Source organism: Mauremys mutica, chromosome 4 (assembly GCF_020497125.1).
Source record: "Mauremys mutica isolate MM-2020 ecotype Southern chromosome 4, ASM2049712v1, whole genome shotgun sequence".
NCBI lineage: Eukaryota > Metazoa > Chordata > Testudines > Geoemydidae > Mauremys > Mauremys mutica.
Genome location: NC_059075.1, coordinates 9,504,631 through 9,522,213, shown reverse-complemented (window position 1 = coordinate 9,522,213; position 17,583 = coordinate 9,504,631). Strand labels below are relative to the sequence as shown.

At 42.0% G+C, this 17,583-nt stretch overlaps 1 protein-coding gene across 5 annotated transcripts; it reads right to left on the bottom strand.

The window, feature by feature from the left end:
* Positions 1 to 1,942: 1,942 nt before the first annotated feature.
* Positions 1,943 to 17,531, bottom strand: CDKN3 (cyclin dependent kinase inhibitor 3). Of its 5 annotated transcripts, none has more exons than XM_045012289.1 (9): positions 17,428 to 17,531; positions 16,666 to 16,737; positions 10,278 to 10,380; positions 9,380 to 9,435; positions 7,938 to 7,982; positions 6,348 to 6,570; positions 5,436 to 5,467; positions 4,216 to 4,316; positions 1,943 to 2,867 (listed from the first exon to the last, which is right to left on the bottom strand). In XM_045012289.1, the coding sequence occupies exons 2-9, from the start codon at positions 16,706 to 16,708 to the stop codon at positions 2,781 to 2,783; spliced, it is 690 nt and encodes a 229-aa protein (XP_044868224.1). In that variant the 5' UTR covers positions 16,709 to 16,737; positions 17,428 to 17,531; the 3' UTR covers positions 1,943 to 2,780. The 5 variants fall into 5 exon arrangements, with proteins under 5 accessions (XP_044868224.1, XP_044868225.1, XP_044868223.1 ...); XM_045012290.1 differs by having other exon boundaries at positions 1,944 to 2,867; positions 4,216 to 4,319; positions 6,348 to 6,567; XM_045012288.1 differs by having other exon boundaries at positions 1,951 to 2,867; positions 4,216 to 4,319.
* Positions 17,532 to 17,583: the final 52 nt, after the last annotated feature.

The window sequence follows — 17,583 nt, the reverse complement described above, 5'->3', positions numbered from 1 at the left end:
CCATCATTCAGTATGCTTCTCATCATGGACAAATAAATGAAATGGAAGTGCCTAGGGTTAATCTAACTGGGAGAATGTTCTCTGAAACTTTGGAAGACTTCATAAAAGAAACGGTTAAACTGCTGTGGCATGAGAAGTTGTGGATTGGATTTGGCTAGTTAAAACTTTAACAGAAAATAGCATTTCTTTTTCTTGTTAAAAATTGTGTTACATCTAACCATAAACTACTTGTTTCTCATGAAAGCAAATATGGTCAGAAAAACCTTTGCACATACAGAAAAGGACTAAGGAGCAGAACTTGAGTTTTTCCTCTGAACAAAATTACTGTCCCTGTATTCATAACTGACAAGTATTTATGGTCCTAATTGTACAGCCTCTCTTACCTGTGCCTTGCCTTTAGGCATGGGAGTATTCTCCTCTGAATCAAATCATGCACATGGAAAAATGTGCAGAATTGGGGTCTAGAGTAGTAAGTTGAATTCCATTTTAAGCACCTGTTAAACTTAAGTGCAGTTTTACCTTTAAAACTGAGTTTGTAAAATTATGCAGTTTGCCAGTAGTGTCTTTTCTGTCACCCCTCTCTGCCTGCCACCTAAAGCTTCTACAGGATAAATTATGTCTACATCAACACTTGTTACTTCCATTAGCGGTCAATGGAGTTGCATAGGTATAGTTAGGGCTATAATTTGGCTTGCAGAATTGTAGTGCTAATTATAGGCAAGACAGAAGAACCCAGCTTGACACTCAGATCTCAGCCTTAGTTTGTAGTGCTGGTACAAATCCAAGTTTGGTATGGAAGTCATTGAGAAATGGGGAGCTCTGATCAACTAATTTTTCAGGATCAGACCATCTATGAACCTTTACTTGTAAACATTAGACAGTGAAGTGGGGAGATTGCTAAATGGTCTACTTTTCTTTCATTCTGATTTCTGTATTTTATGCTACCTATAAAGGCCCAGGTGCAGCAAGCTACAGTTATTAACTATCTCCAGGGTGATTCAGAAAAGCTTGCACTGACCACTTCACAAGTGGAGAAAAGAATACATGGTGCAGTCTAAAGCCTAACTACTTTACAATTTGTTGGGTAGGAATTAGCCTTTACACATGGTGGTAAATTTAGAACATGAGACTAGAACATGTAGTGCAGGTTAGAAAATGTTGTCATTTACACCTTCCAAAATTTAGGTCTCAAATTGTACAAGTATATTTGCACAACTCAGGGTCAAGTGGGTATAGTCTGCTACATTCATTTAGGACCATATTACTCAAAATTCTAGAAGTCCTAATAAGTGTAACAAATTCCAAGCTTTAGTCACTTTCCCCACAAACTGCAAATAGTTAGGAGTTGGATATGTGCTCAGGCTGAAAGAATTGGGTTTGTTTAGTTTGGAAAAGAGAAGACTGAGGGGACATGATGATAGTTTTCAGGCATCTAAAAGGGTGTCATTGGGAGGAGGGAGAAAACTTGTTCACCTTAGCCTCTAAGGATAGAGCAAGAAGCAATGGGCTTAAACTGCAACAAGAGAGATTTAGGTTGGAGATGAAGAAAAAGTTCCTAACTCTCAGGATGGTTAAACACTGGAATAAATTGCCCAGGGAGGTTGTGGAATCTCCATCTCTGGAGATATTTAAGAGTAGGTTAGATAAATGTCTATCCGGGATGGTCTAGACAGTATTTGCTCCTGCCATGAGGGCAGGGGACTGGACTCGATCTCTCGAGGTCCCTTCCAGTCCTAGAGCCTATGAATCATTTCTTGTTTAAAAGATCAATGATTGAGTCAGCAGATAAAATGGAAAGTTGTCACTTACAATAAATTGAACTAATTTTAGTTTAACATTCTAAGTTAAACCTGTCCCATTTTGAATTACAAGATGTGGAGCATAAAGAGCAAATAATGGCATGATGGCAAAGGTTTGAATAGTATTTCTTTACTCCAAGTCTATGAGCTCACTTTTCACTGATTTCGATTAAAATAGTGACCTAGGTGTTGAGTACAGAACCAGACCACCCCACACACACATATGCCATCAAATTACATTAGTCAAGGACTTGTGGAAAGAACTAGACTGCTGCTCTGGAACGCTTTGAAAATCCTTAACAGAAGAGTAAAAGGAGGCCCTTTCTGGCTCTCAGTAGTCTTGGCTCTTAGAGCTCAGCTGGCTACTGTTAAGTTACCAGATCTTTTTACTCCCATTTCAAGCTTCCCTCCCCTTTCACCCCCAACTATTCCTGCTGACTTACAAGAAAAAAAAGACAATGCATTAGTTTTATTTCTTATTTGACATTCCCTGTAATACCCTCCATTCAGTAAATACATAAAATGCAAAATACAGAAAACACCAAAATTTAAAAACCAAAATACTAGTTCAGAGTGTTGAAACTTGTATGCTGGTAAGGACATCCTTGATGAAGGGAATTAATGAATCAGCAGTTCACTGCTGAAGTTACTGTACTAAAACAAGTCCATTAGAAATGAAGGGGACACCAGCATAGCATTTCTCCCTTCATGGGTGGAAATACTTGTAGAGAATGAACTTAGAAATTAGTCCTTGGAAGTATGAAATGCAGGATATTACTATAGCTTACAAGACCCTTTCCAGCACCAGTCTTGTATCTATTTACAGTAGAGAGACTGGGTGTTAGGATAATACTTTGCTAGAAGCAGTGACTAATAAAGTGATATTAAAAGGTCATGTAGGTGAGAGATGTCTTTTTACGTAGAACTTGTACTCGCCAAAATACCATATGTAAACAGATATACCATGATGCCAATATTAGTTTATCTTGATACTGATCTTAATATTGCATCTTTTGTTGACTGATGTGCAGCCAGGTTCTCTCGAAAGTCATGGAGATAGTTGTATTGCTGAAAAACATACAATCATATTTAGCAAAAGTGCTGAATGTGACAGACATGTTGTAAAGTTTTAAAAGAGATATTAAATACTTCGTGGTTTAGGCAAGCCTCTAGCTATTAGGGTACAATAAGACCTAATCGGGGCAGGAGAGGGCAGATTACCCCACATCTGCCTACCTCACAATTACTACACCTTACTCTGAAGCATTTGGTGCTGGCCACTGTTAGGCCAGAGACAGGATATTGGACTAGATGGACCTTAAGTCTGATCCAGTCTGGCAACTCCCGTGTTCCTATTATAGTGAAGTTGGAGATATAATAATTCTGGTTGTGGTTGGCATTATTAAATGGGAAACCGTTTCATTTGTGAATAAGTAGCTCTACTTCCTCTGCATGTAGTCCAAGAAGAAGAACACTGCTTCCAGGTAGCTGAATATAGGGCACAACAATCTACATAGAGTGCTGGTGGGCCCACTCAGTCTTGAGTAAAGATTCCAAACGGTGTAAACTACATAACAAGTGTTCCAAAAAATATATAGGCAATCAGGGGAATTAAAACACAGATCCCCCATATCTAATAAAAGCAGGGTGGGACTCCCTAGCTTCAGTAAACAGTGCTTACTCTGACTTAGCTGAAGCGTGCCTGCTTCCCAAATCCTGTTCGGCTACTTCAGCTAGCAGTAGGCAGCCTTCTCTGCCACTCTGCCTTCTTTAGAAGGCATTTAAAATAACGTTAGATCTAGAAGTTGTGGTGAGATCTTGACTGGTGTATATTCTCTGGCTTTATGAACTATAGTCTTGCCTGTTGTATGACCTATGTATTCTGAGTAGGTTTAATACTAGCACTGGGACGTGGGCAGAAGATAAATGGTAAATGACAGCTAGAATAGGAACTAATATGCAAGTGTGAGTCGGAGAAGAGAAGAGTTTAAGAATCAAGGCAGATCAAGGTGCAGTGAGAATGAAAGGAAGGATTTTTCTAATAGAAAGGAAGAAGCAGCAACGCCTACTACGAGCCATAGGTGGGAGTGGGGTGGAGGGCAACAGGGGAGAGAGGTAAAGAACAGAGCAACCGGGTGGGGAGGGGGAGGGAATAGAATGGCTATTGGCGATAAAGGAGGAAAGATGTGAAGTTCTGGTGTAGACAGACTGAGGCTGAGTTGGTGTGATAGCATGTTACTACAAGCAGCTCAATCCCAACATTCAGAGGTAGTAAGGGCATGAATTACTAGAGACCTGCTTTAACTCTCAGAAAGACAAAGCCATCTCTTCATGAGGACAGATCCTAGTACAGAGGCACAGTCCCACCAGAGGTCTTCTCCGTTTTAGTATTCCCTTCCCCCCACAGCCTCCTTACCTTTATTGTCTGTATTGCCCCAGATCCTCTTAAGTCTCGGAGGCTCTCTATTGCCTCTTGGGGTTCCATTGCATCAGATAATTGAAGCAAAAGACATGCAGCTACTGTAAGGAAGAGACATGCATAAGTATGCATGCTAACAATCATTTCTGTATGTAATGAAACTTCTGCTCACTGATGTTTGTGCTTAGACAACCACTGGAGTCTCACGGCCACTTCAGAACTGCAATTTCTTCATCATACGAAGGTCCAGAGATCTGTTACAATGGATACTTCAACCTGGTTGCAGTTGGGGGCAGAACAAGGCCTGCCAGTCATTAGCAGCAGGGAAGTTTGCTCAAGTTTTCCCTGCATCCTCAGCAGCTCCCCCAGCATTCCTGGCTGCAGAACTTTTTGGAGGGAAAGTCCAAACTTTAATTCAAAACTTTAACAGGTTGGCCCCGTAACATCTCGAGGGCCGTTTGTGCATTTTGGGAGATTGTTGTTTCAGCTCCATTCCCCTTCTGTGGTGTTTGCAGCTTTTGGCACCCCTCAGGCTTTGGGGAGAGAACTAAGTTGAGAAAAAACAGACAAAACGAGAGCTGTGTGTCTCCTGCTTCCCCCTCATTGAGGGTCATGCAGGGAGCTCTGCGGGCAGAGTGCAGTCCCCACCATGGCGGGAATGGAGGCAAGTCACAGCGAAGGTGTGGAAAAGGAGACAGAGGCAAAGTCTAGTTTGTTCCCTTTACAAATCAGACAAGAAGTCTCTCCACACTTCCATATAGTTGAGTGCACAGAGCTATGGTGCATTGTTCACTGGCTTTTTTTTATTCTTTAAAAAGTCTGACTAAAGAAGTTTCTTGCTTGATCAGTACCAAGAGCTCCTAAATAAACTGGCTTGAGCCTGCTCCATTTATTACAGTGGATGCCTGGTCAGGCCTGATGTGTTCTCACCCATGTTTCTGCCAACAACTGTAGTAACCAAGGCCTGTCAAACTATAACCAACCTTATTATATGGAGGCTATTAAACTTCTCCCATTTTCCACATGACTCCATAAGGCCTCCACTGTGCAAGGGCACCAAGTTCCATTTCCAACTCAGAAACCCCTGGTTCATAATGCATTTTGGTCCCTTAGGTGCCAGACTAATATATATTTTAGTTCTATTACCAGAAGAGGATGTGGCTAAATTGCATCAATATTAAGCAATGACATGGGGGGAGGAGGGAAAAGATGCTTACTGAGACATGAACGTCCAAGTCCTCCGTAACAGCTGAAAGAAAAGAAGGACTTGTTTTAATAGTGCAGTAGAACTGGGGCCTTATTGTGCTTGGTAATCCTTGGGAGATCAAGATGGCTAGAAGCTACTTCCCTCTTCTGTGAACCCAGTGGAAAAAGAATTCATTCAAGAATACCTTGACCACAATTCCACTGTCTCCTATAATCTAAGGAAACAAGCCTCACAGTACAGCCTTGGGACATCAGAGTTGTGTGAAAATCCAGTCCTTTGGTAAAACCTGTGGGAATCCGCCCCTGCGGAAGAGTTGCGTTCTAGATTCACAGAAAGCAAGATCACATCATTTTGGTAGATTTTATGCCCATAGCTTCTCTGGTGCCCAATGGGAAAGAAGAAACACAGCATCCAATGGAAATACCTCATCCTACCTCTAGATCAAAATTCTTCCTCCCCACCCAAAGTCCATTTCTTAGTGGATTAGTAGAATGCACCATGATATCCTTATGTAAGGTGGATGGCCTAAAACAAAGTAGACATTTTTTAGTAGCCATTAGTGTTTCCTAAAGGCTCAAGGTATGTCGCCCTGGTAGCTGCTGTGAATTTTAGTTTCTCAGGTAGTACGCCATGGGTCATCCCACTAGACCAGCTAGGAAAAACGGGAGGAGGCTCTAGGTGTCCAGCCCTACAAAGCCTAGCATTATTTCTCACTGAACGGGGCAAGGAAATGGAAGTAGTTGTAAGTGTGTGCCAGACGAAGACACGGTGAAAGAGAAGGAATGTCACAGTTTGAATTAACCCTAAAGGAAGCCAGCCAACTGTCATTTGACATTATTATACATTAAAGTTTTGATTGTTCATCCATCTGGAGGAAAGTTGATAGATGCCTTGTGGAGGTAGGAAGGAAATAGGAACTTACTGTATTAATGTTTTCCGGTTGTTTTCCAGACAGCCCCTTAGTTCTTCCAGAATGGTACAGCAGTTGGCAATGTCAGGAGTGTCTCCATCAGGAATAGGGTGGTGGTGCACAATAATCCCATGCTGCTGGTAGGAGTTTAGTAGGTTTGGCACCCGATATTTTGAGAGCTCTCCTCTGGTACAGAGCACAAATATATCCTGTGTCCCATACCTCTTTAATTCTTCTGCCAACAAACCAAGACACTTGCAAATAAAAAAAAGCGCCTATCAAGTTAAAGATCTACTTAGACAAAAATGCTAATCAATTCAATGTCAAGGATTAATGTAAGAATCAGCAAGAACTAAAAATTCTTTTCAGCATTAGCCAAGTCCCCTCTTTTCTGATCATCTTTGAGCAGTCACGAAGGGACTTTTGCTGATACAACACAAGTCTTTGCTACAAAGCAGAGGTGTGTTAGAACAAAAGCTTGAGGAATCATATTAACTATCACAGCGTTAAACAGCAACCAGTGGAGATGTTGTGGTTAGCACAACTGCTGGTCAGCTAACATTTTGGTTCTAGTACGGTTTACCCATGACCAGCCGACACAAACACTAGAAGAACTGTAGGGTTAACCATGAACACTGTGTTTATGCTCATTGGTAGGATCCTGAAGTTGGCAAGTTATTGAAAAAGATTAGATGTATTTGTGCTTAGGCTTTGAACTAGCTCTTCTTGGGAAGCTTGCTATCCTACATTGGGATTATCAGAGCTTCCTGTTACGGTAGAGGAAAAAGTAAAGACAACTGCCTCTGACTATGGGCTGTACATATTCAGCAGTGAGTACTCTCAGTTGGTGGTGAACCCATGTAAGAGGTGATGTTTTTCTCTTGCAAAAGAGACTCATTACATTAAACAGTGCACACAGCTTCACATTCCCCCAAGCACATTGAGCACTACAGAAGCCCGGATTAACACAATTGTTAAATCAATACTCCCTCAGGAACTTTTCACCCAGTAAAAGGAAACACTACATGTATTTGTAAAAGGGAAACTCTGAACACTAATGGAGATGGCACAGCATAACTGTCATGATTGTTTCATTTCTGAGAAGATACACATGGTATCTGTAAAAAGAACAGGAGTACTTGTGGCAACTTAAAGACTAACAAATTTATTTTAGCATGGTTAGAAAGATTATGTGATACAATCTCCAGTCTAAGAGAGCAGGCAAGATTCTAGTGACTAAAATAGTAAATTTATGCACTTTTAATTCACCATGTGCATTTGAAAGTGCTTACTTACAATATGAAAAAGAAAGATCTAAATTAGTGTAGAGTCCATATAGAACATATAAATCAAAAGAGCAAGAGCATGTGTTCATGGGTGTGTCTATGTAGCATGTGTGCATATACACCTCTACCTCGATATAACGCTGTCCTTGGGAGCCAAAAAATCTTACCACGTTACAGGTGAAACCGTGTTATATTGAACTTGCTTTGATCCGCCCCCCCACCCCGGAGCGCTTCTTTACCGCGTTATATCTGAATTTGTGTTATAGCGGGTCGCTTTATATCGGGGTAGAGGTGTATATATTTTATATAAACCTACCTATATCTTTCTGAAGATTTCTTCTAACATCCTTGAACCTACAACCTAAAATAAAATATGAAGAAGTGAGTTGGATGGAATAGAAACATTTGAAAGAACAGTTCACTGTCGCAAGTAGAGTAGTTGTGTAGGGGAGTGCAGACAGAATCATCATGTTTAATAAAGTAACAGGGCAGCTTTTCTAAGCCTGTAACTAACATTTAGTTTTTAAGCCTTCCCAAAAGGGAGAGAGCTTCTGATATGATTAACTGGGCTACACTTAAAGAGATTGGCAAGAGATCAGCAAGAAGTGAGATAGTTGTAGGGTTACTAGTAAGAAGATTCCCTCCCTCCCTCCCCACAAGTTCTTGCATATAACCGATATTAAACTCTCCTCCCTACTTGGGTTTGCAGCGTGTCATTATCATTACCTTATTTTCTCCGACTTCATTCTACAAAGAAGAGCTACAAAAGTGCATTTAACATGATGCATATACCCACCTACAAGAGGTATCATGACAGAAAATGGGCACAGCAATTCCTGAAACCCAGGGGCAATTGCATGGGTTGCAGTATAGTGTAGAAGGCAAATGTATGTGGCTAGATTGCAAGCTCCAATTACTACTCAAACTATTCCTCTCCTCTAGGTTTGCTAACTTTAAAACTGCCCTTACCACCTTTAGAATTAGCTGCTCTCTGGAAGACATTTGTTCCCTTCTGAAGATGAGGTGTTGGGATCCTGCAAGTAGGAAGCTATAGCTGCCTGCCTCCAACACATGGAATTTTGTGAGGCAGGAGCAGGCAGGCAGTGTTTAAAGAACAGACATGAGTTAAGAAGGGACACAGGTAGTTTAAAGACCAACATTTCAAACATGTTTTCTATTGAACAGATTTCCAAAGCCTAAATGTTTATATAAAAAGTGTTAAACACATGTGTTTAAAGTGTCAATGAAATTCTGTTTGGAATTAATCCCCATTTTGGCATTTGCAACCCAAACATTACAACAGAATGCTAGTGCATGAGAACGAGACAGTGATAATTGATTCCAAACTGGGTGAAATACTTTACTAATATTTTACATTTTTAGAATGTAACAGTGTAGGATTTTTCAGATGTGATCTTTAGTTTGACATTCCTTATAGTGGAAAAATTTGGCTTGGTCAGAGTTGTCCCATTTCATGGGCTTGCATTGCCATTTACGATCATAAAAGGTACTCCAATTTGGAAAGCACACTAGTTTATCTGCAGTTACCTTTCATCACTTCTTCTGGATTAGGCAAAACAGTCTCAGGCATCAAACCAAGAGATCTGATACCTCCACTCTTTCCAATATTGTGTGCTCAGAAGACGTGTATCACTCCACTAAGCGAGTAAGGTTTAGAGAGATCTTTGGAGACAGCATAATTTCCTCCTAGCTTTAAACCATGCTTTCAACCAAACTTCTAAAACCAGCGCTACGTACCTGGCAGAGAACATATTCCCAGAAACTGAGAACAATAGACAGATGACAGGGCTAACCTACCAAAAGAAAATGCAGAATATAAACTTGAATTCCAGCTCAAGTTTTCAATACTAGACAGCTACTTTCTCAGTGGGGTTGTGGAAAAGTTATTCAGCAGTAGTCCAGTTTGAATATCAAGAATTAGAGCCAGAAAACTTTGTAGTGTTTACTGATAAAAGAGAATCACATGTCCACACTACAACATTTTATTTCTGATCACATGTATCATACGCTTAAGTGAGAAGAGGTACATGAAGTGTACACACACAGTGAAGAAGTTTTAACACTTCTGAGGTGTATATTAAAGTATCAATACTTCATTCCGAACCATTTTACTATTTGATTAAATTTCATGTTGCCTCCTCTGTAAGAGCTATGGATCAAATCTTCTTAACCTACAACATCTTCACAGTGTGTCAGAAATGATTAAGAATTAAGTTACTTGGGAATTAAAGTTAATGGATTTTAGTCACTCACAAGTTATGTTTTAATCAGAGTCTGGACTAATATCTTCAGGTTGCAGAGAAACATGGCAGTTATACTAGCAAGTTTAGTTGTCATGTATGTCCAGTGTTTGATTTCATTACTATTTCTATGACTTCTCTGAAATATCACTGAAGACAGTGGCCTGCTGCAGGTACCTTTAGGACAGGTACAATCTATTGTCCAGCTGTGTGGTTTTATGAATATTTAGTCCCACAGTTAGTGCAGATATTTAGCTGCAAGCAGCATACAAGTGTTCTTCAAACCTTATATATGTTACTTGGGATATTTCTGAAAGGCCAGAAATTGCTGAGTGAAACATCCATGAGGGTATGTGATTACAAAGAATTTTTTGCTCAAAAAAAGTGTGTCTTACCATGATATCTGAAATGGTATCTGATCATCTTGAATAGGCTCTTCATCAGATGAGTCAAACTCATTTGCTTGCATCGCGCCAGGCTTCAACAGAAGAGTAATTGCTATAAGGAATTGTTTGTCAACATCTGCTGTGTTGCAAGCACACTACAACAGATGAGGTTTTTCTCTTTAGTAAAAGGTTACCATTGTTCACATAGGATGCATTACTTATAAGACCACTTTGATGTAGCTCAAAGGTTTAGTTTAAGATGATAGCCACTATCTACACTGAGCCCAGGTATACACTAGCGGGGGTGGGAGGGTTGTCGACCTAAGATATGCAACTTCAGCTATGCGTAGCTGAAGTCGGCATATCTTAGGTTGACTTACCTGGCCGTGAGGATGGCGGCGAGTCAACCGCTGCCACTCCCCCATCAACTCTGCTTCCGCCCCGTGAGCTGGAGTTCCGGAGTTGATGGGGAGTGCTACCGGGGAGCAATTTTATCGCATCTACACTAGATGTGATAAATCAACCCCTGATAGATTGATCACTACCCGCCGATCTGGCAGGTGGTGAAGACCTGCCCTCAGGTTCAATCTTATATAAGATTTTGAATACTTGTCTGTAGCTCTCTGCTATATAAATAGTTCATCAGGCTTGTGAAAAAAAAACACAACAGGTTTCAAATAGCAAAAAATTATATATATTTCTTTAAACACCTGTCACTCTGAAGCATTCACATGAACATAACATACTTGAACAGAAGATATGGATGTTAGAAACAGGCTCTAATTTTAATGTATGAAGAAGAACTTTTTTTCCTCAAGGTTATGAGCACATCAAGGTTCTTGTTATTCCTATTTTGAAAGTTTTAGAACTGTCTATGAAGTGAGAGGAGAATCAATGGTGATTCAGAGCAGTGCATTGCTAATAGGTGGATCAACTGTTATTAAATGTTAATGAGAGGGAAGCGAGTGGAGCAGTGAACGTCAGGAGGCCTATAGCTATCTTAGCTAGAAGACTGGCATGGCACCTAATACACAGCACTGAACAAAACTGGCTAGCTCATTTTATTTTATGATCTTCACCATATTGATCTCATTAGATGGTTGTTCTGCATTCTAGCTAGTGAATGGAAGAGCTGCAAATAAGCGATTTGTTAGATGTATTCTGACTTAGCATGCCTAATTTTGAAGGAAGTGGTAGGAAACAAGGCAGTGAATGGACTAAAGTAATAATAAAGTCATCTAAAGCAACATGTACACAAGATAGGCTATGTGCTCAGCTCAAAGTGCAGAAAGTAGTTTCTTGGATTCTTTAATATCAGAGGATCCATCAAATGAAACTGTCTATTGAAGACAACAAAAACATTGATTAGTTTGATGATCCTGCAAATAAGACATTTTCAATGCTGTTGTCATCACTCCAGTCAGAATGATTGCTGAAGGAGACTTCAGTTGTGTCTGTTCATCTTTATCATCCAGAGATTAGCAATTATGACACTAACAACTGAAAGGCAGAGACTTGAGCCTAGTGTTCTTTAACACTAACCTCATCCCCCTCAGTGTAGTACAAAATGAGAAACGAAAAGAGACTGAAGCACTTCACCCTGGATATATCTCCATACAGATTTTTAACTTACAAGTCCACTAATACATGCTGCTAGAATCAGTAGTAACATTAGTATAGCAGAACCTCAGCGTTACGAACACCAGAGTTCCGACCTGACCGGTCAGCCACACCCCTCATTTGGAACTGAAAGTACACAAACAGGCAGCAGAAGGCAATAAAAGAAAAGAAAAAAAAAGCAAACAATACAGTACGGTGTTAAATGTAAACTGCTAAAAAAAGGGAAACGGAAAGTTTAAGAAAAGATTTGACAAAGTAAGGAAACTGTTTTTGTGCTTGTTTCATTTAAAATTAAGATGGTAAAAAGCAGCATTTTTCTTGTGTATGGTAAAGTTTCAAAGCTGTATTAAGTCAATGTTCAGTTGTAAACTTTTGAAAGAACAACCATAACGCTTTATTCAGAGTTATGAGCAACCTCCATTCCCAAGTGTTTGTAACTCCGAGGTTCTACTGTACAAAACTGAATACTAGCAATGATCTAATAACAGCTAAAAGCATCTATGCGGGGGGGGGGGGGGAGGCATCTCTACTTAATGCAAAGATTCTACGTCTGAAAAGAAAACTGTGCAAGTAGCTGCAAATGCCACCCAAAAAGGAAAAAAAATGACAAAGTTGTCTTGTTTTGATAAACTGAAAATAGAAGAGAACAAGTGTTTTCATCTTAAACATCTGACATATAGATGTTTAGCAAACTAGTTAAACCTTGTTGAGAAAATAGTGACAGTCCTAAAGTACACTGTGGAAGTTAGTTGACTTAGAACAACGCTTCCTTAGCTCTCGTTCCCTAACGCCCCTACTCTACTTGCGCTACATTGATGACATCTTCATCATCTGGACTCATGGAAAAGAAGCCCTCGAGGAATTCCACCGTGATTTTAACAATTTCCATCCCACCATCAACCTCAACCTAGACCAATCCACACAAGCGGTCCATTTCCTAGACACTACTGTGCTAATAAGCGATGGTCACATAAACACCACCCTATACCGGAAACCCACTGACCGCTATACTTACCTACATGCCTCCAGCTTCCATCCAGGACACACCACACGATCCATTGTCTACAGCCAAGCTCTAAGATACAACCGTATTTGCTCCAATCCCTCAGACAGAGATAAACACCTACAAGATCTCTATCAAGCATTCTTAAAACTACAATACCCACCTGCTGAAGTGAAAAAACAGATTGACAGAGCCAGAAGAGTACCCAGAAGCCACCTACTACAGGACAGGCCTAACAAAGAAAATACCAGAACACCACTAGCCATCACCTACAGCCCCCAACTAAAACCTCTCCAGCGCATCATCAAAGATTTACAACCTATCCTGAAAGATGATCCCTCACTCTCACAGATCTTGGGAGACAGGCCAGTCCTTGCTTATAGACAGCCTCCGAACCTGAAGCAAATACTCACCAGCAACCGCACACCATACAACATAAACACTAACCCAGGAACCTATCCTTGCAACAAAGCCCGATGACAGCTCTGTCCACATATCTATTCAAGTGACACCATCATAGGACCTAATCACATCAGCCACGCCATCAGGGGCTCGTTCACCTGCACATCTACCAAGGTGATATATGCCATCATGTGCCAGCAATGCCCCTCTGCCATGTACATTGGCCAAACCGGACAGTCTCTATGCAAAAGAATAAATGGACACAAATCTGACATCAGGAATCATAACATTCAAAACCAAGTGGGAGAACACTTCAACCTCTCTAACCACTCAGTGACAGAGTTGAAGGTGGCAATTTTGCAACAAAAAAACTTCAAAAACAGACTCCAAAGAGAGACTGCTGAACTCGAATTAATATGCAAATTAGATACAATTAACTCAGGCCTAAACAGAGACTGGGAATGGTTGGGTCATTACACTAATTGAATCTATTTCCCTATGTTAAGTTCTCCTCACACCTTCTATGGGTCATCTTAATTATCACTTCAAAAGGTTTTTTTTCTCCTGCTGATGATAGCTCATCTCAATTGATTAGACTTTTCCTGTTGGTATGCATACTTCCACCTTTTCATGTTCTCTGTATGTATAAATATCTCCTGTCTGTGTGTTCTATTCTATGCATCCGAAGAAGTGAGCTGTAGCTCATGAAGGCTCATGCTGAAATAAATTTGTTAGTCTCCAAGGTGACACAAGTACTCCTGTTCTTTTTGTGGAAGTTTAGAAGTTTTCCTGCAACTGCTAGCAGCTTCTTGGGTTTGTTGGTTGAAAAAGGAGGACAGATCACTCCCACTTCCCAACTACACTTGGTGGAACACAAGAAAGTTATGGCAGTTAGATGCATAAATATATTGAAAATTTGCATTAAGCGCAAGGAGAACTTTCATCAAAAATAGCATGTTTTACATAACAAAGGAACTGACAAAGACACAGTTTACAAAAGCAATTAAAGGGATTTCACAGAGTACAGGCTATCACCCATACTGCAACAGCAATATAAATCTGTCTTGAACTAATTAAAAGAACTGCAGTCACCAAAATCAAACTCAAAAAACAATTCAGAAATGCTGTAGCACCTTTCCAATACTTAACCAATGTGACAGATCCTAAACATAGATGTCACAGGTTTAGATTCTCCTGCCACCATCAAAAAATCTAAAACATGGTTGCCACCGTGCAACCCCAATATCCTTCCTTTTATTCTAAAACTTAAAACTGAAGACCCAGATCTGTTTGTGAAGGAGGTTGCAACAAAAATGAGCAAGTAAAATAAGGGAAGACAGGACAGCTGAATTCAGAATAGTGTTAGGTTTTTATGACTTGTGTTTCTGTCTAGTCAACCAAAATATGTACTGAGCACATACAGACTGTTTTGGTCAAATCCTTATAACACATAGGCCTGGTCTACACTGGAGGTGGGGGAAAGACTAGATGCGATAAATTGACCCCTGTTGGATCGATTGCTAACCGTGGATCCAGCCGATAAGGTAGACAAGCCCATAGTAGGTGATGAAAAAGGTGGTACATTGGTTACATCATCAGCTTCTGTAGGAAGGTACAAGAGTAATAACCCTAACCAGTTAGACTGGAGACACTTCTTGCACTTTAATGGAGATCTTGCACTTGTCTAAGTAGAGACAAGGTGTATGCTTTTTTTAAAAATAGTTGAGGAATAAATAAGTTTACTAAGGCCATGTCTACACTTACAAGCTTACAGCAACAGAGCTGTATCGCCGTAAAATTGCTTGTGTGGCTGTGTTATGCAGACGGGAGAGAGCTCTCCCATCGACATAATAAAAACAGTTCAACAAGCGGCAGTAGCTATGTTGGTGGGAGAGCGTCTCCCATTGACATAGCGCTGTGCACACGAGCGCTTATGCCAGCAAAATTCATGTCACTTGAGAGGTGTTTTTTCATACCTCTGAGCAACAAAAGTTTTGCTGACCTAAGTGCTAGTGTAGACATGGCCTAAATGAATCATAGTAGGCATTTCATTTCTAAAACCTCTGTAGGTTTTTGCCCTCCCTTCCAGGAAAAAGTGGGGTATTTTGTATTATTGGAAAAAAGTCACAATTCTGTACTATTGTCAAACAAAAGTTTCCATGAGCAACCTTGAAATAACCACAAAAGTAAAATCAGTCAAATAAAACATAGCATTCAAACGATACATGTATGATTGCACTAAAGGTATGCTGAAGATGGGAGCAAGTGTCAAAACATCAATCATATAGCACTTATTAATATTTATCCATAAACACAGCCAGGGGCTGCTCTGAAGAATTCCCCATGTCTTTAAATGATTGGAGTTTACCCTAAGCACACAGAGCTGTGTAATTGTGCCTTAGAACAAGTGTAAAATAATTCATTTCTACAAGGTTCCTCAAGCATATTTGTGAAACAAATCATCTGGATGGAAGATACATAAATTCAGTCTACACATGTCAGGGCACCTCCAATAGCAGAGTGTTGCCTATTTTTGTTTGAGTTGCATGCATGAAAGTAGTGCTTCTGAAAATCTGTGACATGAAAGCCCTGAAGACTGAAATCCTCTTGCCACAGAACAGGTACAACACTGGCACCTGCTGTGCATCCTCTCCTACCTTTTCATGTCTTTGTCTCAACATTATCCTAGAGAGATTACCTTTAGGGATGAGAGGGGAATTTAGTTCCCAGGCTTACTCAATATAGAGTGAACAGTTATTGCTAATTGGGATGATGATGGTTTGTCATATGAACTGGGCTGACACCACTATACCCATTTCAAACGATGGACCACAAACAGCCACTAGATAGTAATGATTTCCAGCCACTACCAACCAGGGAAGAATTCAAATGGTTACCCTAGCTGTCAAAGGCTCCATACTCATTACTTGTCTGAGCCATTCAGTTACGCTGCCAGGCAATTGCGAGCTCACCCATGTCAGAAACAAGAATAGTGTCCTGAAATGGGAATAGGCAACAGTGTGCTGGGCCTTAGGCTACGTAGCTAACAAGAAACTTCAGTGCCTGTAGTATGCTTAGAGTGGAGGTGGAAACTTCACAACTGAGGGCTAAGTGAAAGCAGCACCAACCTGGAACAAGGTCAGGGTTGTGGCAGCCCCATGAAAATCCCAGAACTGTAGCGAGAGGCAAAGAGCCTTGGCATTACTAGAACTATTCTCTAGCAAGGAAGGTAAGTGGTGCTGCAACAGCTTCACCAGCAATATTACAATCACAGAAAGGAGACATCATATGGATACATTCATGTACAGTAATTGGGGGGGGGGGGTAGCAGACAGCAGGGCAGAAATACAGTCCATAAAGCGGAGGCCTTACCACTTGTTAGCAGCCAGACTATTTCCCTAGGGTAGGCGAGCATCACATTTCCTGGGTTCCCAAGTCACTGACCTGCAGATTCAGGAAGTAACTAAATATTCAGAAGAGCTATCACAGAACAGAGGGATGTTTTACTGGGATGGAGGGGAACCCTGTCCTCCCCCCACAGCTCAGGAAGGAGGAGAAGGGAGAAAAGATAACCCTGTCTCCCCCCTCACCCCCCCAGCCACGGGGGGGGGGGAGGGATAACCCTGTCCCCTCCCCCCCCGGGGCTCAGGACGCGGGGGGGGGGAGGGATAACCCTGTCTCCTCTCCCCCCCGGGGCTCAGGACGCGTGGGGGGAGGGATAACCCTGTCTCCTCTCCCCCCCGGGGCTCAGGACGCGGGGGGGGAGGGATAACCCTGTCCCCTCCCCCCCCGGGGCTCAGAACGCGGGGGGGAGGGATAACCCTGTCCCCTCCCCCCTCGGGGCTCAGGACGCGGGGGGGAGGGATAACCCTGTCCCCTCCCCCCCCGGGGCTCAGGACGCGGGGGGGAGGGATAACCCTGTCCCCTCCCCCCCCCGGGGCTCAGGACGCAGGGGGGGGGAGGGATAACCCTGTCCCCTCCCCCCTCGGGGCTCAGGAACGGATGCTGGGGTAACCCGGTCCCGTCCCCGGCTCAGGGGCGGGGTAACCTCCCCCCAAACATCCCGGCCCGGCTGAGGCGGCCGCTCCCCGCCACACCGACCCCTCAGGCCCCGACACGCCGGGCGCCCCTCACCAGGTTCACCATCCCGGCGCTCGGCCTCGGCCGCCGCCACCGGTTTGAACAGGCCGCTGTCCCTCCCCCTTGGTTCGGCCCGGCCCAGGGCGCTCATTGGTCAGTCCCTTCCCGCTCTCACCCAATCCCCTGCAGGCAGGCGGCTCGCGCCGGATA